Source organism: Sapajus apella, unplaced genomic scaffold (genome assembly GCF_009761245.1).
Source record: "Sapajus apella isolate SASKATOON/1434 unplaced genomic scaffold, GSC_monkey_1.0 scaffold153, whole genome shotgun sequence".
Classification (NCBI taxonomy): Eukaryota; Metazoa; Chordata; class Mammalia; order Primates; family Cebidae; genus Sapajus; species Sapajus apella.
In genome coordinates, this window is record NW_022437093.1 from 1833875 (window position 1) to 1853133 (window position 19259).

Below are 19259 nucleotides of genomic sequence, written 5' to 3' on the forward strand. Positions count from 1 at the left end.
TTTGTCAAGTTGTCTGCCTCCACTTCTTCAGTGTAACAACTTGAGAATGGGCACTCCTTTCTTTCAAAAACAGTGAAACATCTGTCTAATTTTTAACGAACTATTTGTTTTAATGTTTTAATGAAAGACTTGTTTTCTGATATTGTTGTGACTTTGGGTTAGCAAAGATCTTTTAGATAGGTATCAAAAGCAATTCATAAAAGAAAGAATTATAGACTAGACTTCAACAAAAGTATGAACTTCTGCTTTTCTAAAAACATTCTTAAGAGAATAAAAAGACAAGCAACAGAATGGAATAAAATATCTGCAAATCACATATCCAATAAAGGACTTACATTCAGAATATATAAAGAATTTCAAAATGCAATAATAAGAACACAGCTTTTCAATGGGCAAAAAATATACAAATGGCAAGTAAGCACATGAAAAGATATTCAACATTATTTAATCATTCAGAAATGCAAATTAAAACCACTATCAGATAATAACTGTATATCTATCAGAACAATTTAAAGGCTGATCAATTCAAGGGTGGTAAGAGCATACAAAAAAAGCAGTATACAACAATATGAATAAATCTTAGTCACATAATATTAAGTGAAAAAGTCTCCAAAAGATTATATACATCATGAAGAACTGTTTACTGAAGTTTTTTAAACAATAAACATTTTTGAACCAATTTACAAAAATACATATCCATAACAATAATACTATTTAAAAAGAAAAAAAAAGAGAATAATGAATATAGGATTCAAGATAATGCTTACTTCAGATTGGGAAAAACAGAATAATAAGTTGCTTAGTAAACTTTATAGCTACAGGCGAATTATTGACAATGTCCTAATTTTTATTTTGGGTGGTTAGGTCAAGTATTTATTACTTTATTTAAATTACATAACTAAATAAGAGTAGACCATGCATGGACCAATAATGAGAATATGCCATAATCCAATCCAGTAATTAATCAACCCAATTACATAAACCTGAGGCCAATTTTTAATATCATTATTGTAAGTAATGTTCTTGTAACATATAAAAATGTTTTATAACATATAATATGACCAAAAATGATGTTTTTATAATACATTTTAAGGTTTAGTTTTCCTATCGTTTGTAATTAATCTGACAAACATAACATATTTATGATTGCAGACCCTTAAGGTAATACTGAAAATATAAAACTTACCATCAATATCAATAGTCTTTAGTGCCCGTCGCATTTCTAAATTACTTATAGAAATTCTGAAGATGCAAAGGATCACTGGAAGATCATTCACATAAATCTTACCACTTCGAATTTTACTAAAAATTTTACAGGCTTTATGAAGTGCTGTACACACATAACAAAACATTTAGTTAGTTATTCAAAAATAATAATTATCTTTATTCCCCCCACCATCTCTCAAAAAACTAATAATCATTAAAAGAAAGGGGAGCAAATTTGTACTTTCAGCCTTTCAATCTTCTTTCTTTTTTATCCCACCCCCTTCAATCTTTTAATATTCAAATCTTTCAACCTGTTTCCTAAAGAACTTTCAGAAACTGTCAGGAAAGTCACACAAGGGTACATAGGCAAAGGCTTCCACAACTTGCCCTGGGAATAGCAAATCATTCCTCTGTGTTTCCCCACTGCACTTACTATGTATCTCAGTCAAAGCCCTTGACATTATGATTGCTTGTATGTCAATACCACTCACTAAACTGTCAGCTTCTACAGAGCAAAATTTTTCATTCTTCTGTTTCCAGTGCCTAATTCAGAATAAATTCTCAAAAAAAAAAAGTCCATTGAACTGAATTTTTTGGTTCAGTGGACACTACACTTTATTTTCAGAAAAGCGGCAATCGATGACAGTACTTTTTGTTTGTTTGTCTTTTTAAACCCAGAGTTTCTCGGTTGCCCAGGCAGGAATGCAGTAGTATGGTCATGGCTCACTGCAGTCTCAATCTCCCAAGTAGCTAGGACTACAGGTGTGTGCCAAGATGCCCAACTAATTTTTTGGTTTTATTATTTTTTATAGAGATGGGGTCTCACTATATTGCCCAGGCTGGTCTTGAACTCCTGGTCTCAAATGATCCTCCCACATGGCTTTTCAAAGTGCTGGGAGTACAGGCATGAGCCACCTCACCCAACCCTGACAATGCTAAATACAAAAGAAAGACTAAAGAGTTGATAATAATGACTTTAATAAAATAAGTTTTAGTAGAATTTTGGAGGTGGAAGGCAGATTTCCATGAAATGGGAAGTGAGAAAATTGAGCAATTAATGAAAACAATTAATTTTATTTTAACTAAGTAAAACATTTTTAAATGTTTAGAGTTAGATAGGTGACATAATTGAGGATTTGAGGAGAGTAGCGAAGGTTTGGAATAGGTACCAAAGAGAGATCACACCAAAACATAAAGGGAACGTCAACTGGTGCTAAGGGCAGCTGAGGTTGGAAATCAATCATAGTGGCACCAAATGGAGAGGTCAAGGAAATAAAATTCTAAAAGCTGGAAGAATAAGAGATTGTGAGTGAAAAACAAGACTTTAAAGCCTCAGATTTTCACATAATGAAAATGTGTATGTAATTTGTGGCCATCAGTGTTGGTCAGAAGAATCAAGGTAAAATAATTGGTTTGGAAAGTTTGAAGCTAGAGCGGTATGAGTCACCCATTTGGACACTAAGATACATATTATGACAATCAGAGTTAACATAAAAGGAAAACTATGCCAAATTATTCCATAAATATAAAGGAGAAGCCCAAGATGTGGCAGAAGTCAGTATCATGAAGGAGTAAAGGGTAGTATAAGCCTTAATATTAAGATACCAAAGACTAAATTCCAGTGATATCAGTGGCTTCAGAACTTACTAATATATCCATGGGGTGTAACATGTAGACATTTTTCCAAAAAATACATTTGAACTAGTATAAGCTACATATTTTGCCTATCTTACCAATATAACAAAAGATATTTAAGGATTAAACTATCCACATTTGCTTCCTTACAGCCTGCAGCATTTGCTATATCATGTTTTATCAGTTGATACCATAAGCCATTAGGAGTAGAAGAAGAGGCACTACCTGCTGAAACAATTCCTAAAAAGCACATAATCAGGAAATGTATTCAAGAAATTTTAGAACCTCTTATTACCACTTAATTCTTGGGAGTATAAATATCCATGGGTTACTTCATCATATAATGTCAGGTAGAGGTTAGAGAGCATTTTCTTGCCCCTGTCAAAGAAACAGCCATATTAGAAAGCAGCAATGAAAATATGCAAATTCCATTTTAAAATATTAACAAACCTATCAATAGTCTGAGATTCATAAGAACCTTTCTTGAAGAACGGTCCAAGTTATGGAGAATCCCATATTCTTTACTTCAGAATTCCCACCTTATTTCTTTTACGGATACTTTTCTGTAAAGCAGAATTTACCCAATCTGTAAATAGTGCCCATGGCCCACTATCCTTTGACTATGGTCCAGTTTTTCCTATTCTTAATCCAAGTCACGGCAAATTTTTAAGAAAGTTATTGCAATAAAGCAAACGAAGAACATCTTTAAACAGCCAAAGAATCTCAGGTTCCATCACCTATCAGTAAAAATGTCTGGAAAATATTATCTAATACTATAACATCATATAAATAACTAAAATCATATACTGTTAGTGTTGGAAGACATCTTAAGAGTTCATTTAGTACAAGATCCTTATACAGATGTGGAAAGTGAGGCCCAGAGATACAAATTTTACAAAAGTCTAAGCATGTGAGGTCAATCAGGACTCAAGTCTAAGTCCTCCAATTCCACATACAGTGCTCTTATCTCTACACAATCCTAAGAGCATAGTTAGCACAAACTACTTGATATTCTTTATGTGGAAGGGATAAATGATTCTGAAGAGAAACACCCAAGTCTGAACCCAACATTCAAGAAATAGAGTACAAGGATTTAAATACCGAGTAATTGAGGAAGATGTACAAAGAGGTGATGAAGTCTTGTCAACGCTGTACTGATTCGGCAACTTGCGTAAAGAGTTTTCTTTCCTAGTCACCTTCTCTTTTGATAGCTTCAGAAAAGGAAGGCCAATCTAGAGCCAAATGCATGTACGTTGGTGCCTGAGATCACATTGGTAATTCAGCATTCTTGGATGACACAACTCTTAAAAGGCAATTAATCATACTTTGGCTCCTCATTAATTATGCTTCTGGTGTAAAATTGTCTTTCGTAATTAAATTACATTTAATATAAACTAAAATTTTATATAAACTATACAATACTCTTTTCTAAAGCCATGGTTTTCTTAAGTATGCAGTTAATCATGTCATTAATATTTGGTCAATATATAGAATTGGATTTTACAAAGCAGGGCAAATCTATGGTAGAGAAAACAAGATGACTCAGTTACCAGACTCCAGGCTACATACAAAGGCTTTGACTTACGTGCAATGCGGAGAATCAACACAGATATTCAAATGATATAGGTAATTTTGTTTTCAATTATCCTTATCATTGAGTAAATTATCCACTTAAGATTGCATGTATAAACATGAATCCAAAAAGGCAAGTAGCTAGGTGGATAGGAAAGTACCACTTTAGAAAATGAGAACTCTATTTATAGGTGTCTTCAATTTTACATGGAACCCTAAGCCTTGAGTTTTAATGGCCATGCAAGATGTGGAAAAAAGAGTCTCACACTACACAAGATTGACAGGAATTGGTACTGAAATGCCACATAGAACCAAAATCTTTAAAAGATGATGTTTTCAGCAAGAGTGGGAAAAAACTTATCCCTCAATGAAAAAGTATGATTAAAATAGGTCTGTATCCCAGCTCCAGGTTGGAAAAAAAGAAATACTACTCCTGCTAATTAGTTATAATCATAACTCTACCTACATATGAGCTTAGAATTCAAATCTACACTAAATATGTGGGCCAGGGAAACAGAAACCAAAAAATTCATTTAAAGTGATCTCAGATTTGTAACATTTCTGAAGTGCATGGCAGAGGCAAATGCAAATTCTCATTTTAAAAATTATCTTGAAGAAGGGCAAACTGAAGATTCCCACAGATTTAGATCAACTATATATGAAAGAATGTACAAAACATATGTAACACCCAAAGACATAACTTAACATGAGTGAGAATCAGACAAAACAACAAACACAACATTTAGATCCCCCAAGAACTTCATATATTGAATTGATCAAATATCAATCTTGAAATAACTATGGAACATGAGCGAAAAACATGACATAGGGCATACTTTAAGAATCACCAAATAAAACTTCTGGAGGTAAAAAATAGAATCACTGAAATTAAAATCTCAATGGAAAAATTAAACTGCAGATTAGATTCAGCTGGATAAAGAATAAGTGAACTAGAAAGTAGATGGGTAGAAACTACCAAGAGCAAAGAAGAAAGACAGAATAGATTAAAATATGAAGCAATGTTAAAGAATATAGAAAACAGGAAGACAAATTTAATACACATCTAATAGATGATAAAAAAAGGACAGTAAACAGATTGAAGGAGGGGAAATATTCTAAAAGATAATATATTAGAATTTTTCAGAATTGAAGAAAGGCATGCATTCTCAGATTTAAGAAGCACAGCAAATACTAAGACAGAGGAGAAAAATGGAAATATACCTCTAAGTATATCACAGTGAATTGAATGGTGACTACACAAAAAGATATTCCATGTTCTAATATCTGAAACCTGTGAATGTTACCTTATTTGGAGAAAAAGTCTTTGCAGATGTAATCAAGTTAAGATCTTGAAATGAAATGTACAATGACAGATGTGCTTATAAGAGAAAGGAAGAAGGAGATGAGATACAAACACAGGAAGAAAGATCATGTGAAGATTCATGGGAAGATGGAGGCAAAGTTTGGAGTTATGCTGCCACAAACCAAAGAACACCTAAGATCACTGTTAAAAAATAAAAAATGTTAGCAGAGAGCACAGTAAAAAATTGCTTCATAGAAAATAAAGGCAAATTTTTCATAAGCTTCTGAAAAGATTCCTTGTTCTGTTTTTTTTTTTTTTAAAGGAGGAGAAGGAAAAGGAAAACAAAGAGAAAAGGAGGAGCAAGAGCAAGTAGTAATATTTAAGACTGTGACATTTCAACACATGGACTAAAAAATATAAGGGAATGTTTGAAGGCTAAGGAGAACACTTGAAAATAAAAGAAAAATTTCCAAATTTTTATTTACCTCAGTTCTCTTGCTGTGCTGTTGTATTTGTAAACTCTTTTTCCTGACTTTTTTTTCTTCTGCCAAATCAGAGGACTTTTCTTCTCCACAAAGGAATATTGATGTTTCAAACCTAAATTACACAGAAATTGAATCACTCTTGAATTTCTTTTTACTTTTGCTTTTTCAACTTTTAATTATGGAAATTTTCTAACATACACAAATGTATACAGAATTCCATCACCCAATTTCAACAATGGCCAATCCTATTCCATCTATATCCCATCCCTGTTCCCATCCCTTATTATTTTTGAAATAAATCATAGTATATAATTTCATCTCTAAAGATTTTAATAAAAATCTCTACAATGTGTCTTTTTTCATTTAAAACATGATTATGGGCCAGGTGCAGTGGCTTACACCTGTAATCCCAGCACTTTGGGAGGCCAAGACAGGCAGATTGCTTGAGGTCAGAAGCTCAAGATCAGCCTGACCAACATGGTGAAACCCTGTCTCTACTAAAAATACAAAAAAAAAAAAAATATATATATATATATATATATATATACACACACACATATATATATATATACATATATATATATACACACACACACACATATATATATATGTATACACGCATGGTGACACACGCCTGTAGTCCCAGCTACTCAGGAGGTTGAGACACAAGAATTGCTTGAACCTGGTAAGCAAAGGTTGCAGTGAGCTGAGATCCAGCCACTACACTCCAGCCTGAGTGACACAGCAAGGCTCCATCTCAAAACAAAACAAAACAAAACAAAAAACACCATATGACAGCTAAAAAATTAACAATTTCTTAATATCAAGTATACAGGTAGTATTCACATTTCTAGTTGTCTCATAAATTTCATAAATTTTTTTAACATATTATATTGGGACTCAATAAAATCCCAGCATCACAGTTGACTGAAATGTCTTTTAAACTTCTTTTCAACTTCTTTTCATCTGTAAGTTCTCCTTCTTTACTTTTTATTATCATTAGAATTATTATTACTAGGTCATTTGTCCTGCTGATTTTCCACAGTTGGGATTTTGCTGATTGTATCACCATGGTTGTAAGATTCTAGAGGATTGAACATATTAATGTTTAATATTTGAGGGAGATGCAAAACCACTATCTAGGTGGTGATGTTATTCCATCAGGAAGTACATAATGTCCAATTGGCTATTTGTGGTATTAGCAGCTACTAATACATATAACTAGATCCAGTAAATTATAGGGACTTGCCAGAAATGGTGGCTTATGCCTGTTATCCCAGCACTTTGGGAAGCTGAGGCAGGCAGATCACCTGAGGTCACGAGTTCAAGACTAGCCTAGACAACATGGTGAAATCCCGTCTCTACTAAAAAAATACGAAATTACCCAGGCATGGTGGCACATGCCTATAGTTCAAGGTACTCAGGAGGCTGAGGCAGAAGAATTGCTTGAACCTGGGAGGCAGAGGTTTGTAGTGAGCCAAGATCACACCGCTACACTCCAGCCTGGGTGACAGGGTGAGATTCTGTCTCAAAAATAAATAAATAAAAATGATAAATCATGAGGGACTGCAAAGTGGTTATGTTATAAATCTATCATTCCTTCAATCATTAGCTAGAATATTTCTTGTTTGTATATGTAGAGAGTCATAGGTATGATTATAGCACACACTACAGTCAAACTCCCGGGCTTAAGTGATTGTTCCACCTCAGCATCCTGAGTACTGAACTATAGGCATGCACCACCATGCCTGACTGCTAGAATATTTCTACAAATAGAAACTTTCTCTCAAATACTATTTGGTTTCTCTCATGTACTATTTGGTACAGTTCATATTGAAACACAAGATATAGAGATTCAACTGATTGAAAAAAAAAAAAAAACAAGAAAGAAAGGCAAGATAATTGCTCTATTATTTTCCTTGATTTACCACTTTTCATGACAAAGATTTGACTCACTTGTAGCCTCTAAAAATGACAAAATAATTTTATACCCTTTTGAACACATGGACTTAAATAAGTTTGATGCAGTTTAATTCCCAAAATTATTATTCTTATTGATGCTCTAATTTTCTCATCTTTTATAAGAAAAGGTGGGACCCTCTTCAAGTAGGCCATTGAGTCCTTCTGATTGATCCCTAGTAGCAGTCTTTTTTATTAATAGTTTCCTTATCTCTGGAAGATAAGATGTTCCAGGTTTATCTCTACATTTTCTCTCACAGACATGCAATCGGTATTTCTCTAAAGAGCCTTCTAATAAGAAATGGTATTTCAAGACTAAAGTTTGGGCACTAGAAGCTGAACTTCATTCTTCTTGCTTATTGTTTGGTTTTCTCTTCTTTCTCCTTTTTCCTCTTCTTATTAGACTGTCTAAGATCTTTCTTTTTTCTTTTCCTTTCTTTTTTTTTTTTTTTTTTTTTTTTTTGAGACAGGTTGTCACTCTGCTGCCCAGGTGAAAGCACAGTGGTGCGATTTCAAGACCTTTCATAACACAAACATTCCATAAACCAGAGGTCCCCAACCTCTGGGCCACAGACCAAAACCGGTCTGCACAGTAGATTAGTGGCTGGAGAGTAGGCATTACCATCTGATCTCCACCTCCTATCACATCAGCAGCAGCATTAGATTCTCCCTATTGCGAACTGTGCATGCAAGGGATCTAGGTTGCGCCTCCTTATTAGAAACTAATGCCTGATGATCTTCTGAGGTGGAACAGTTTCATCCAGAAACCACTCCCGCCTCCTCCCCATCCTCTTGTCCTTGGAAAAATTATCTTCCATGAAACCAGTCCCTAGTGCCAAGAAGGTGGGAGACTACTACCATAAACTATACAACAATGAGATAAAAATATAATTATGAATTATATTTGAATTAAATTTTAAAAGAGAAGATACATACTCTTAAATGCTTCAAGTAATCCAGGGTAAACCTAAATTTCAAGAACTCTAACAGGGCAGTGACTAACTATACTATCTACTACAGCTTCAGGTAAACTCGGCCCTAAGCAAAACTGTGGCATTAAAAAAAAAAAAAAAATTATCATTCATGCCATTCCCCTTCTTTAGCAAGTACCTTGGCCTTTTTTTTCAATTTTATTTTATTTTAAATTGACAGATAAAATAAATTTATTTTTTAATTGACAAATAAAATTGTATGTATTTATGGTGTACCCTGCTCTTTTTTTTTCTGACTTATTTCTCCAAGAAAAAGTACCTTGCTTTTTTGACACACTATCGCTATAAATCTAAATCTCCCAAATTCACACCCTGTGAACATCCATACTTTGCTCTTCACTTCCCTGAAGCTGCCATATGATTATATCCCTCTGCAGTCCCCTAGTCTCAAAAGCAAGTTAAACTATTTTGCCTATGACCCACAGTCAAAAGTATATTCTCTAATGAGGTGCAAAATACATATACAGAGAGAAGGAGTGCAATAGAAAGCGAGGGGGGAGAGAAGGAAGAAAAAGCACTCTAATGTTTTCAATTCTAATGTATTTATTTAAAACAAAAACTAGAAGTAAACCAGCTGCAGTGGCTCTCACCTGCAGTCCCAGCACTTTGGGAGGCCAAGGTGGGAGGCCTGCTTCAGGCCAGGAGTTCAAGACCAGCCTGGGCAATATAGTGAGACTCCATCTCTCCAAAAAATTTAAAAATTAGCCAGGCATGGTGGTGCACGCCTGTAAGCCTAGTTACTCAGGAGTCTGAGGCAGGAGAATCCCTCAAGCCCAGGAGTTCCAGGCTGCAATGAGCTATGATCATGCCACTGCACTCCAGCCAGGATGACAGAGTATATTCCTGCCTCAAAAAACAAGAAGAAAAAAATAAAAACTAGTAGTGACCTCCTAAACTGATTTCACGACCCATTAATGAGTCATAACCTATAGTTTACTAGTGCTTTATATCCCCCACATATCATTATTGAAGTTGAGCCTTCTTATTTCTAGTATAATCATGACTTCCACTCCACTACATGACTTTTGATCTTTCACCTTTTTTCAAAAAGTGAGAAAGAAAATAAATGTTTAATCTTAGAGTGCAAGGCCTCTTTAAATTATCAGGCCCAAAGAGGCATTAAAAGTAGATAGGAGTCACTATCTCACATCCCCTTGAGCCAAGTAATTATTTCAAAGTGGCCTGCTATATGGACTGTAGACTTTGTCACCAAGCAGCCACAAATTAGCCTCACAATGCCATACACGGGATACCATAACTCATACCCTACAATTCAGCAATGTATAGCCAATTGCTAATCAATGTTATTTCTGTAAACCAGTGAGAATTCCTGAAAAACAACTTTTGTAATCAACCCCTCCTGACTGGTACCTTTTTTCTTTAAAACCTTGAGCCTCTCCTTTGTTCTCCAGCGTGCCTCCCAGAATCCTCAAACTGGGCCCAAATAAACTCTCTACTTATATTAATTTTGCCTCCGTTTCCTTATTTAGGTAAACAAAAGTATAAGTGTACTTTTTAATTATGAGCTGCTTCACACATTTCATGTAATAAGGATAATTGGGTATAAATAATGAATAAGTAAAAACATTTGCCCTGTACCCCATTTTAAAACAAATTTTATTTTTATATATTTAGAGGGTACAAGTGCAGATTTCTTACATGCATATATGGCATTGTGGTGGGTTTAGGCTTTCAGCGTACCCATCACCAAATTCAACCCTCACCCCTCCTCCTACTTTCTGTAGTCCCAATGTCTATTATTCTACTCTACATGTCTATGCGTACCCATTGTTTAGCTCCCTTTTACAAGTGAAAACATGCACTGTACCTCATTCTTTTGAGGCATGTGCTTCTCACAGTGCTAACCTATCTTGAACAATTCTAATGGATGCTCCCATGACCTTCCTTTTCTTCCTAAATAACAAGTTTTATTGCAGTCTTCTAGAAATAATTGCTTGATCTTTTGCCATCTAACAAACAGGAGTAGTGGTAAAAATGTTAGATTAAATAAAAGGAAAATACAGACTTCTGGAAGGTAGAGGAGGTTTTTATTTAAGTGCCTCTCCAATCACAATGTGTAGGTAATTTCCAGTTTTCACCAACAGGTAAGAGCAGCATTTAGTTAGAGAAACATAAAGTGACATAAGTTCTGAATGTTTTCTCAAAGGCTTTGGATAATTTTTTTTATTTTTTCAGTCATTTTATAAATAATAAATACAGATTGAGTATTTCTCCTACGTGCATATAAAATGCTAGCACTTCTATAACTAACAAAAGGCAACCAGTCAATGCAGCATACAAGAAAGAACTGCCAAAAGATTCAAATAGTTTAACTTCATGGAAAGCACAAAGCCAAGCCTACTCTCTTTAAGAAAAACTTAACAGACATATGGATAATTGTTCTCCTCTAACTGGAATTCTATGATTCCAGTTAGCTTACAGCTTCCTTATAGGCTTTCACATGTGATATGGTTGGATTCTGTGTCCCTACCCATATCTCATGTTGAATTATAATCCCCAATGTTGGGGTAGGGATCTGGTAGGAGGTGATTGGATCATAGGGACAGATTTCCCCCTTGCTATTCTCATGATACTGAGTTCTCACAAGATGTGTTTGGTTAAAAGCATGCGGCACTTCCCCCTTCACTCTCTCTCCTGCTAGCCTTGTGAAGATATGCTTGCTTCCCCTTTACCTTTCACCACCATTCTAAGTCTCCTGAGGCTTCCCCAGCCTTGCTTCCTATAAAGCCTGCAGAACCATGAGCAATTAAACCTCTTTTCTTTATAAATTACCTAGTCTCAAGCAGTTCTTATAACAGTGTAAGAACTGACTAACACAACATGGAAGCCTATAGGCTTCCACATGGCTATGAGAGAAGTCAGAAAAAATGTAAGAACAGCTATTTAGGAGTTTAAATCATGCTACTGAAAGAATGATCCTATACACATGGTACAGTACATTATGAGAACACATAAGCTACATTTTGACACTCTTAACTTGCAAATGTATAAACCAATAAAGTAAATTCAGAGTTTTTAACTTACATTTTTTTATATTCTGGGCTCAAACTCCTAATTTCTGGTGAAATTTTCTTCTCTATTGTTTTAGAAAACCTGATGTATTTCTTGTGGTCAATAGTTCCTGATGGCAAGTCAGTTGCAAAAGAATTACAGGCATCATCTAATAAGTCAATATCTTCCTCTGCCTAGGGAATATAAGAGCCACAATCAAGCATGTTCTTTTTGCACAAACATATTAAATATGACATTCTGGGTCAAATCGTTCATTTTAGATTGATATTCTTTCTCAAATAGTGCTACCAAAGAGAATTTTGTTGAAAAAGGTTTTACTCACTAGTGTATTATTTTTCCAGATTCAGTACATACTGTAAATAACTCCAATTTTCCTTAGTGCATTATATAGCTATAAAATGAACATCATTTATAAATAAATATAATGGTTATTTAATCTAGCACTTTTTCTTTTTTTGAGACAAGGTCTCTTTTTGTTGCCTATGGTGGAGTGCAATGGTGCAGTCATGACTCACTGCAGCCTTGGCCTCCCAGGCTCAAGCAATTCTCCCACCTCAGCCTCCTGAGAAGCTGAGACCACATGCATGCACCATCATGCCTGGCTAATTTTTTATTATTTGTAGACATGAGGTCTCGCTACATTGCCCAGGCTGGTCTCAAACTTCCGAGCTCAAGCAATCCTCCCACCTCAGCCTCTCAAAGTGCTAGGATAATAGGCATGAGCTACCTCTCCCGGCCTGTATCTAGCTCTTAAGGCATCGAGGTACAAAATTTATCATACTCTTTGCAAAGTAATTTTTTTATTATAAAAAATTAACTAAATTTTAGATATAAACCAAAGCCATGATCCATGAAAGAAATGATTGATAAGCTAGACTTCATTTAAATTAAAAGCTTCTGCTCTGTGAAAGACACCATATCAACAAAAGGACAAGTCATAGACTGGGAAAGAATGTTTTCAAAAGACATATATGATAAAGAATTGGTACCCAAAATATACAAAGAACTCTTAAAACATAATAAAAAGGAACTCAACTTTAAAATGAACTAAAGACTTGAACAGACACTTCACCAAAGAAGATGTACAGAAGTGTGGTAGGTAAGAATATGAACAGAGGCTCAACATTATAATGTGATTAGGGAACTGTGAATTAAAAGGAAATACCATTACATACCTGTTAGATTGGTGAAAGTTTAACAAAAAACTATAAAACTTTGCTTAAAAAAAAAAACTGGAAAAAAGAAACTAAAGAAAACATAAATGAAAAGATAGCCCATGTTCATGGATTCAAAAAATTCATATGTTTAAATGTCTTACTATCCAATGCTATCTACAGATTCTATGCAATTCCTCTCAAAATTCCAATGTCATTTTTCACAGAAATCAAAAAATCCTAAAATTTATATAGAACCAGAAAACACCCTATATAACCAAAGCAAATGTAGGCAAAAAGAACAAAGTTGGTGGCATCATACTTCCTAATTTCAAAATTTTTATTCTTCCTAATTTCTATAATTTCAATTATAAAGCAACTGTAATCAAAACAGAATGGTACTGGCATAAAAACAGATACACCAACTAATAGGATAAGATAGAAAGCTTAGAAATTATCCAAATATTTACAATAATCTGATTTTCAACAAAGGGCTAAGTACACATGATGGGGAAAGAACAGTCTCTTCAATAAATGGCATTGGGAAAACTGGATATCCTCCTGCAGAAAAATGAAATTGGGCAATTATATCACACCAAATATAAAAATCAATTTGAAATGCATTAAAGATTTCAACGCAAGACGTAAAACTGTAAAGGTACAAGAAGATAGGGAAAAAGCTCTACCATACTGATCTAGGGAATTATTTCTTGAATAGGATTCTATAAGCACAGGCAATAAAAGCAAAAATGAAAAATGGGATTATATGAAACTAAAAAGCTTCTATACAGCAAGGGATACAATCGACAAGGAAGAAATAACCCACAGAAGGAGAGAAAATATTTGTAAATCATACATCTGTTAAGGGATTAGGAGATGTATACCCAAATTATATAAAGAACTCAACTCAAGCAAGAAAACTAACTACCCAATTCAAAAATGGGTGAAGGATCTGAACAGACATTCTCAAAAGAAGACACACAAACAGCTTACAGGTTTGTGAAAAATGTTCAGTATCACTAATTGTTAGGGTAACGTAAAATAAAACCACAATGAGATATTATCTCACACCTCCTAGAATAGCTATTATCTACAAGACAAGGGATAACAAATGTTGGCAAGGATGTGGAGAAAAGGAAACATCTGCACATTGTTGGTATGAATGTTAGTACAGCCATCCTAGAAAACACCATGGAGGTTCCTCAAAAACTGAAAACAGAACTACCATATGATCCAGCAATCCCACTTCTGGGTATAAATCCAAAGGAACTGAAATTAGTATGTTGAAGAGATATCTGCACTCCCATATTTGTTTCAGCATTATTCACAACAGCCAAGATATAAAAGTAACCTAAGTGTCCATCAACAGATTAACACATAAAGAAAATGTAGTGAATATATAAAAATGAATACTATATAGCCTTTAAAAAGAAGGAAACTCTGTCATTTACCATAACATGGATAGAACTGCAAAACATTATGCTAAGTGAAATAATACAGGCACAGAAAGACAAACACTATATGATTTAGTGTTCTCACTTTCATGTGAAATCTAAGGAAGTTGTTCTCATAGAAACAGAGAGTAGAAAGAGGTTGGAGGTAGATAAGTTTGGGGGAGGAAAAGGGATAGGGAAAGGGAAGACACTGATCAAAGGGTACAGTTTCAGTTAGACTGGAGAAACAAGTTTTAGCATTGTATGGTGAACATGGTTAATAAATAATGTATCATATACTTCAAAATCACTAAAATATTTTTATGTTCTTACCACAAAAAACAAGTTTATAAAGTAATGGATATGTTAATAGCTTGATTAGATATTTCTATAATGTATACATAGATCAAAATACCACAATATACCCCATAAATATCTGCAATTATTATTTGTCAATTTAAAATAATAAGAAAAAACTCAATTAAGAAAAAAGAATGGCAATCACCCAAAACACTGACAATAACAAATGCTGACAAGGATGTGAAGCAAGAACTCTCATCATTGCTGATGGGAATGCAAAATTGTACAACCACTTCAGAAGGCAGTTTGGCAGTTTCTTACAAAACTAAACAAAACATACTCTTACCATACAATGAAACAATTGCATTTATTGGTATTTTCGCAAAGAAGTTGAAACTTTATTTCCACACAAAACCCTACAATTGGATGTTTATAGCAGTTGTGCTCATAATTGCCAAAACTTGAAAGCAATAAAGATGTCCTTCAGTAATGAATAAATAAACTATGTTAAATGTAGAGGATGGGATATTATTTAGCGCTAAAGAAGAGTGAGCTATCAAGCCTTAAAAAGACATACAGAAACTTTAAATGCACATTAAGTGAAAAAGCCTGACCTGAATGGTTCCATATTGTATAATTCCAACTATAGACATTCTGGGAAAGGCAAAACTATGGAGACAGTAAAAAAAATCAGTGTTTTCCAGGGGATGGGGGAAGAAGAGGTAAATAGCTAGGGCACAGAGGATTTTAGGGCAATGTGATTATTCTACATGATACTATAACGTTGACTATATGTCATAATACTTTTGTTCAAACTCATAGAATGTACAACAACAAAAGTGAATTCTAATGACGTAAACTATGGACTTTGAGTGATAATGATGTCCCAGTGTTGATGCATCAGTTACAACAATTGTACCACTGTGCTACAGGATGTTGATAGTAGGGTAAGCTGTGCATGTATAGGGGTAGTAGGTATACAGTAACTCTCTGTACTTTCTGCTCATTTTTTTCTGAACCTAAAAACTGCTCTTAAAAAAAAATAAAGTCTACATATCTAAGACCTGAAACCATAAAAATTCTAGAAGGCTACCTAGGAAAAACTCTTCTGGATACTGGCTTAGGCAAAGAATTTATGACTATAACCCCAAAAGCAAACGCAACAAAAACAAAAATAAATCAATGAGACCTAATTAAATTAAGAAGCTCTTGCACAGCAAAAGTAATAATCAACACAGTAAACAGACAACCAAGAGAATGGGAGAAAATATTTGTAAACTATACATCCAACAAAGGACTAATATCCAGAATTTACAAGGAATTCAAACAAACCAGCAGAGAAAAAACAAGTACTCCCATTAAAAAGTGGAAAAATAACATGAACATATATTTCTCAAAAGAAGATATACAAATGGCCAATAAATATATGAAAAAAATGTTCAACATCACCCATCACCAGGGGAATACAAATTAAAACCACAATGAGATATCACCTTACCCTAGCCAGAATAGCCATTATTAAAAAGTCAAAAAACAACAGATGTTGGTGCAGACTGGATGAAAAGGGAAAACTTATAAGCTGCTAGTGGGAGTGTAAATTAGTATAACTTCTACAGAAAGCAGTATGGAGATTTCTCAAAGAAATAAAGGTACATCTATCATTTAATTCAGCCATCCCACTACTGGGTATCTACCCAAAGGGAAAAAAAAGTCATTGCATCAAAAAAACACTTACACACATATGTTTATCTCAGCACAATTCACAATAGCAAAGGTATGGAACCTGAGTTCCCATCAACCGATGAGAGGTTAAAGAAAATGTGAAATATATACTATGGAATACTACTCATCCATTAAAAAAGAACAAAAATAATGTATTTTACAGCAACTTGGATGAAACTAGAGGCCAATATCCTAAGTGAAGTAACTCAGGAACAAAAAACCAAATACTGCATATTCTCACTTATAAATGGGAGCTAAACTGGATACAAAAAGGCTGCTAGAGGGTGGGGATTTGGAGTGGAAAGGGGCAGGGCAGTGAAGGATGAATAACTGCCTGTTGGGTACAATGTATACTATTCAGGTAACAGATACACTAAAAGCCCAGACTTCATCACTGAATAATTCATCCATGTAACCAAAAACCACTTGTATCCCTGAAGCTATTAAAATAAAAAATACCATTCTACAAAAAAAATAAAAAACAAAGCCTAAATTTTTTTTCCCATTTATTTATTTTATTGCATTTTAGGTTTTGGGGTACATGTGAAGAACATGCAAGATTGCTGCATAGGTACACACGTGGCAGTGTGATTTGCTGCCTTCCTCCCCATCACCTACATCTGGCATCTCTCCCCTTGCTATCTCTCCCCAGCTCCCCACCCCCCACCGTCCCTCCCCTATTTCCCCCCAACTGACCCCAGTGTGTAGTGCTCCCCTCCCTGTGTCCATGTGTTCTCATTGTCAACACCCACCTTTCTTCTAAATAGACGCCTCTCCCCACTCCCCGCCCCACAAAAAAGAAATAGAGTTTAGTGACAACAAACATGTTTAGAAAAAGAGGAATGTAGTTGGAAATACTCTCTCCTGAAATTTGGCTGCTTGCTTAAGACAACTGGACGGCATCCAGTCAATTAAAGGTGCATTAGTCCTGAGCCTTTGGACCCAAAGGTGACCCTGAAGATTACACAGACAATTTATAAAGAAGATTAAAAAGAAGTTTAGAGAGAATCTCTATTTCCACAGGATGGAAATTAACAGAACTATTTCAGTGACTTTTAGTATCTTTTCTGGAAAAGGCAAAACTATGAAGACAGTAAAAAAAAAAAAAAAAAAATCAGTGTGTTTTCCAGGGGATGGGACAAAGGCACACCTTTAACTTGTTTGAAGAAGGCAATTCAATTTACTGCCTTGATGAGATGTATATTACAAATGATGAAATAATTCCTAAAGAGTTTGAAAAAAATGACCCAAAATAGAAAGCAGAGGGGAAAAGGGGTGGGGAATCTAAAAAGGCAGAAAAACCTGTTACCAAAAGGCCAAGTGAATGAAAACAAAGAGTGAGTAGAAACTTGACACAGAAGAAGAAAGAGAAGAATCTCAGAAACACTGTAGTAAAAGGTGAGCCATTTGGGAAGTATAAATTATATAGTCTAAGGAAAAAAAACTAGTATAATTCTGTAATTTTAATTTTTAAGAATGCACCTTCAAAATTAGTTTATATGGGCAAAATCCAGGAAGTAGTAGGTATAAAAAGGTAAATTTTAAATGTATATATGTATATATATATATGACATAAAGTACATATCTCAGTACTTTTCTAGAGTCTGAAATAATTTTTTTAGACTGTAGTATAGGTACATGTTTTACACAGTAGCATCAGATCCGTTAAAAGAATGAACTTAAAAGATTAGGACTCTCAATGGACAATACTGAATTTCACTTGAGCCCTAAACTCCCAGAAAACAGTGAGGGTTAAAGGAATCCCCCCACCCTTTTATGTTCAGAAAATGGCTTACTGCAAACCATCCCTCCCCATAATGACTTAGGTAAGACTCTGGAATGCCCCCCTTGTTTACGTATGACAATGCCAGACACACACCCTCAAAATTCCCTTTCTTTGCATCATAAATTGTTAGTTGAATTGTTTTATCCCCACTGATAATCAGAACAAAATAGACTGACTTGATAATAAAATATTCTCCAATCTACTTATCTAATCCTACTCTTTCACCCCATTTCCCCACACCTGGTTCTTTCCAGGCTCTCTCTATAACAGAAAACTCCTTCTGCCCAACCCTTGAGATGCTTGCAGATTTTATGATCACAGCATTCTTCCCATTGCAATAGTCCTCCCCTTCTTCCAATTTAAATAGTCCTTTTCTCCCCTGGCAATAATTCTTTTGAATAAAGTCTCTCCTTAATAAGTCCAGATCTGTGTTTATTTGAAAAATTTTGTCTTACTTGACACAAAACTAGCAAAAAAAAAAAAAAAGTGAAAGTATCTAAAGACAAATCTGAAGCACAGAAAAGATGGCTAAAGAAATTTTATATCCTCTATATTACTTTTTGGTTAAACTCTCACATCATTAATTACATTATCTACAACCTCTCATGTAAGTTTAACCCTTTTGATCTGCAGAAAAATTATCCAGGTCTGTGTATTCCCCCCACCAAAAATACTCTCA

At 34.5% G+C, this 19259-nt stretch overlaps 1 protein-coding gene across 1 annotated transcript in view; it reads right to left on the reverse strand.

The window, feature by feature from the left end:
• Positions 1-19259, reverse strand: part of EFCAB13 (EF-hand calcium binding domain 13) — a 237660-nt gene that overhangs the window by 214238 nt on the left and 4163 nt on the right. Inside the window, exons 2-6 of the mRNA XM_032265955.1 lie at positions 12198-12358; positions 6202-6313; positions 3943-4073; positions 3137-3219; positions 1187-1330 (exon numbers count right to left, since the gene is read on the reverse strand). Coding sequence (XP_032121846.1) covers positions 1187-1330; positions 3137-3219; positions 3943-4073; positions 6202-6313; positions 12198-12199 — 472 coding nt within the window. The 5' untranslated portion in view covers positions 12200-12358. The remainder of the gene's footprint in view (positions 1-1186; positions 1331-3136; positions 3220-3942; positions 4074-6201; positions 6314-12197; positions 12359-19259) is intronic.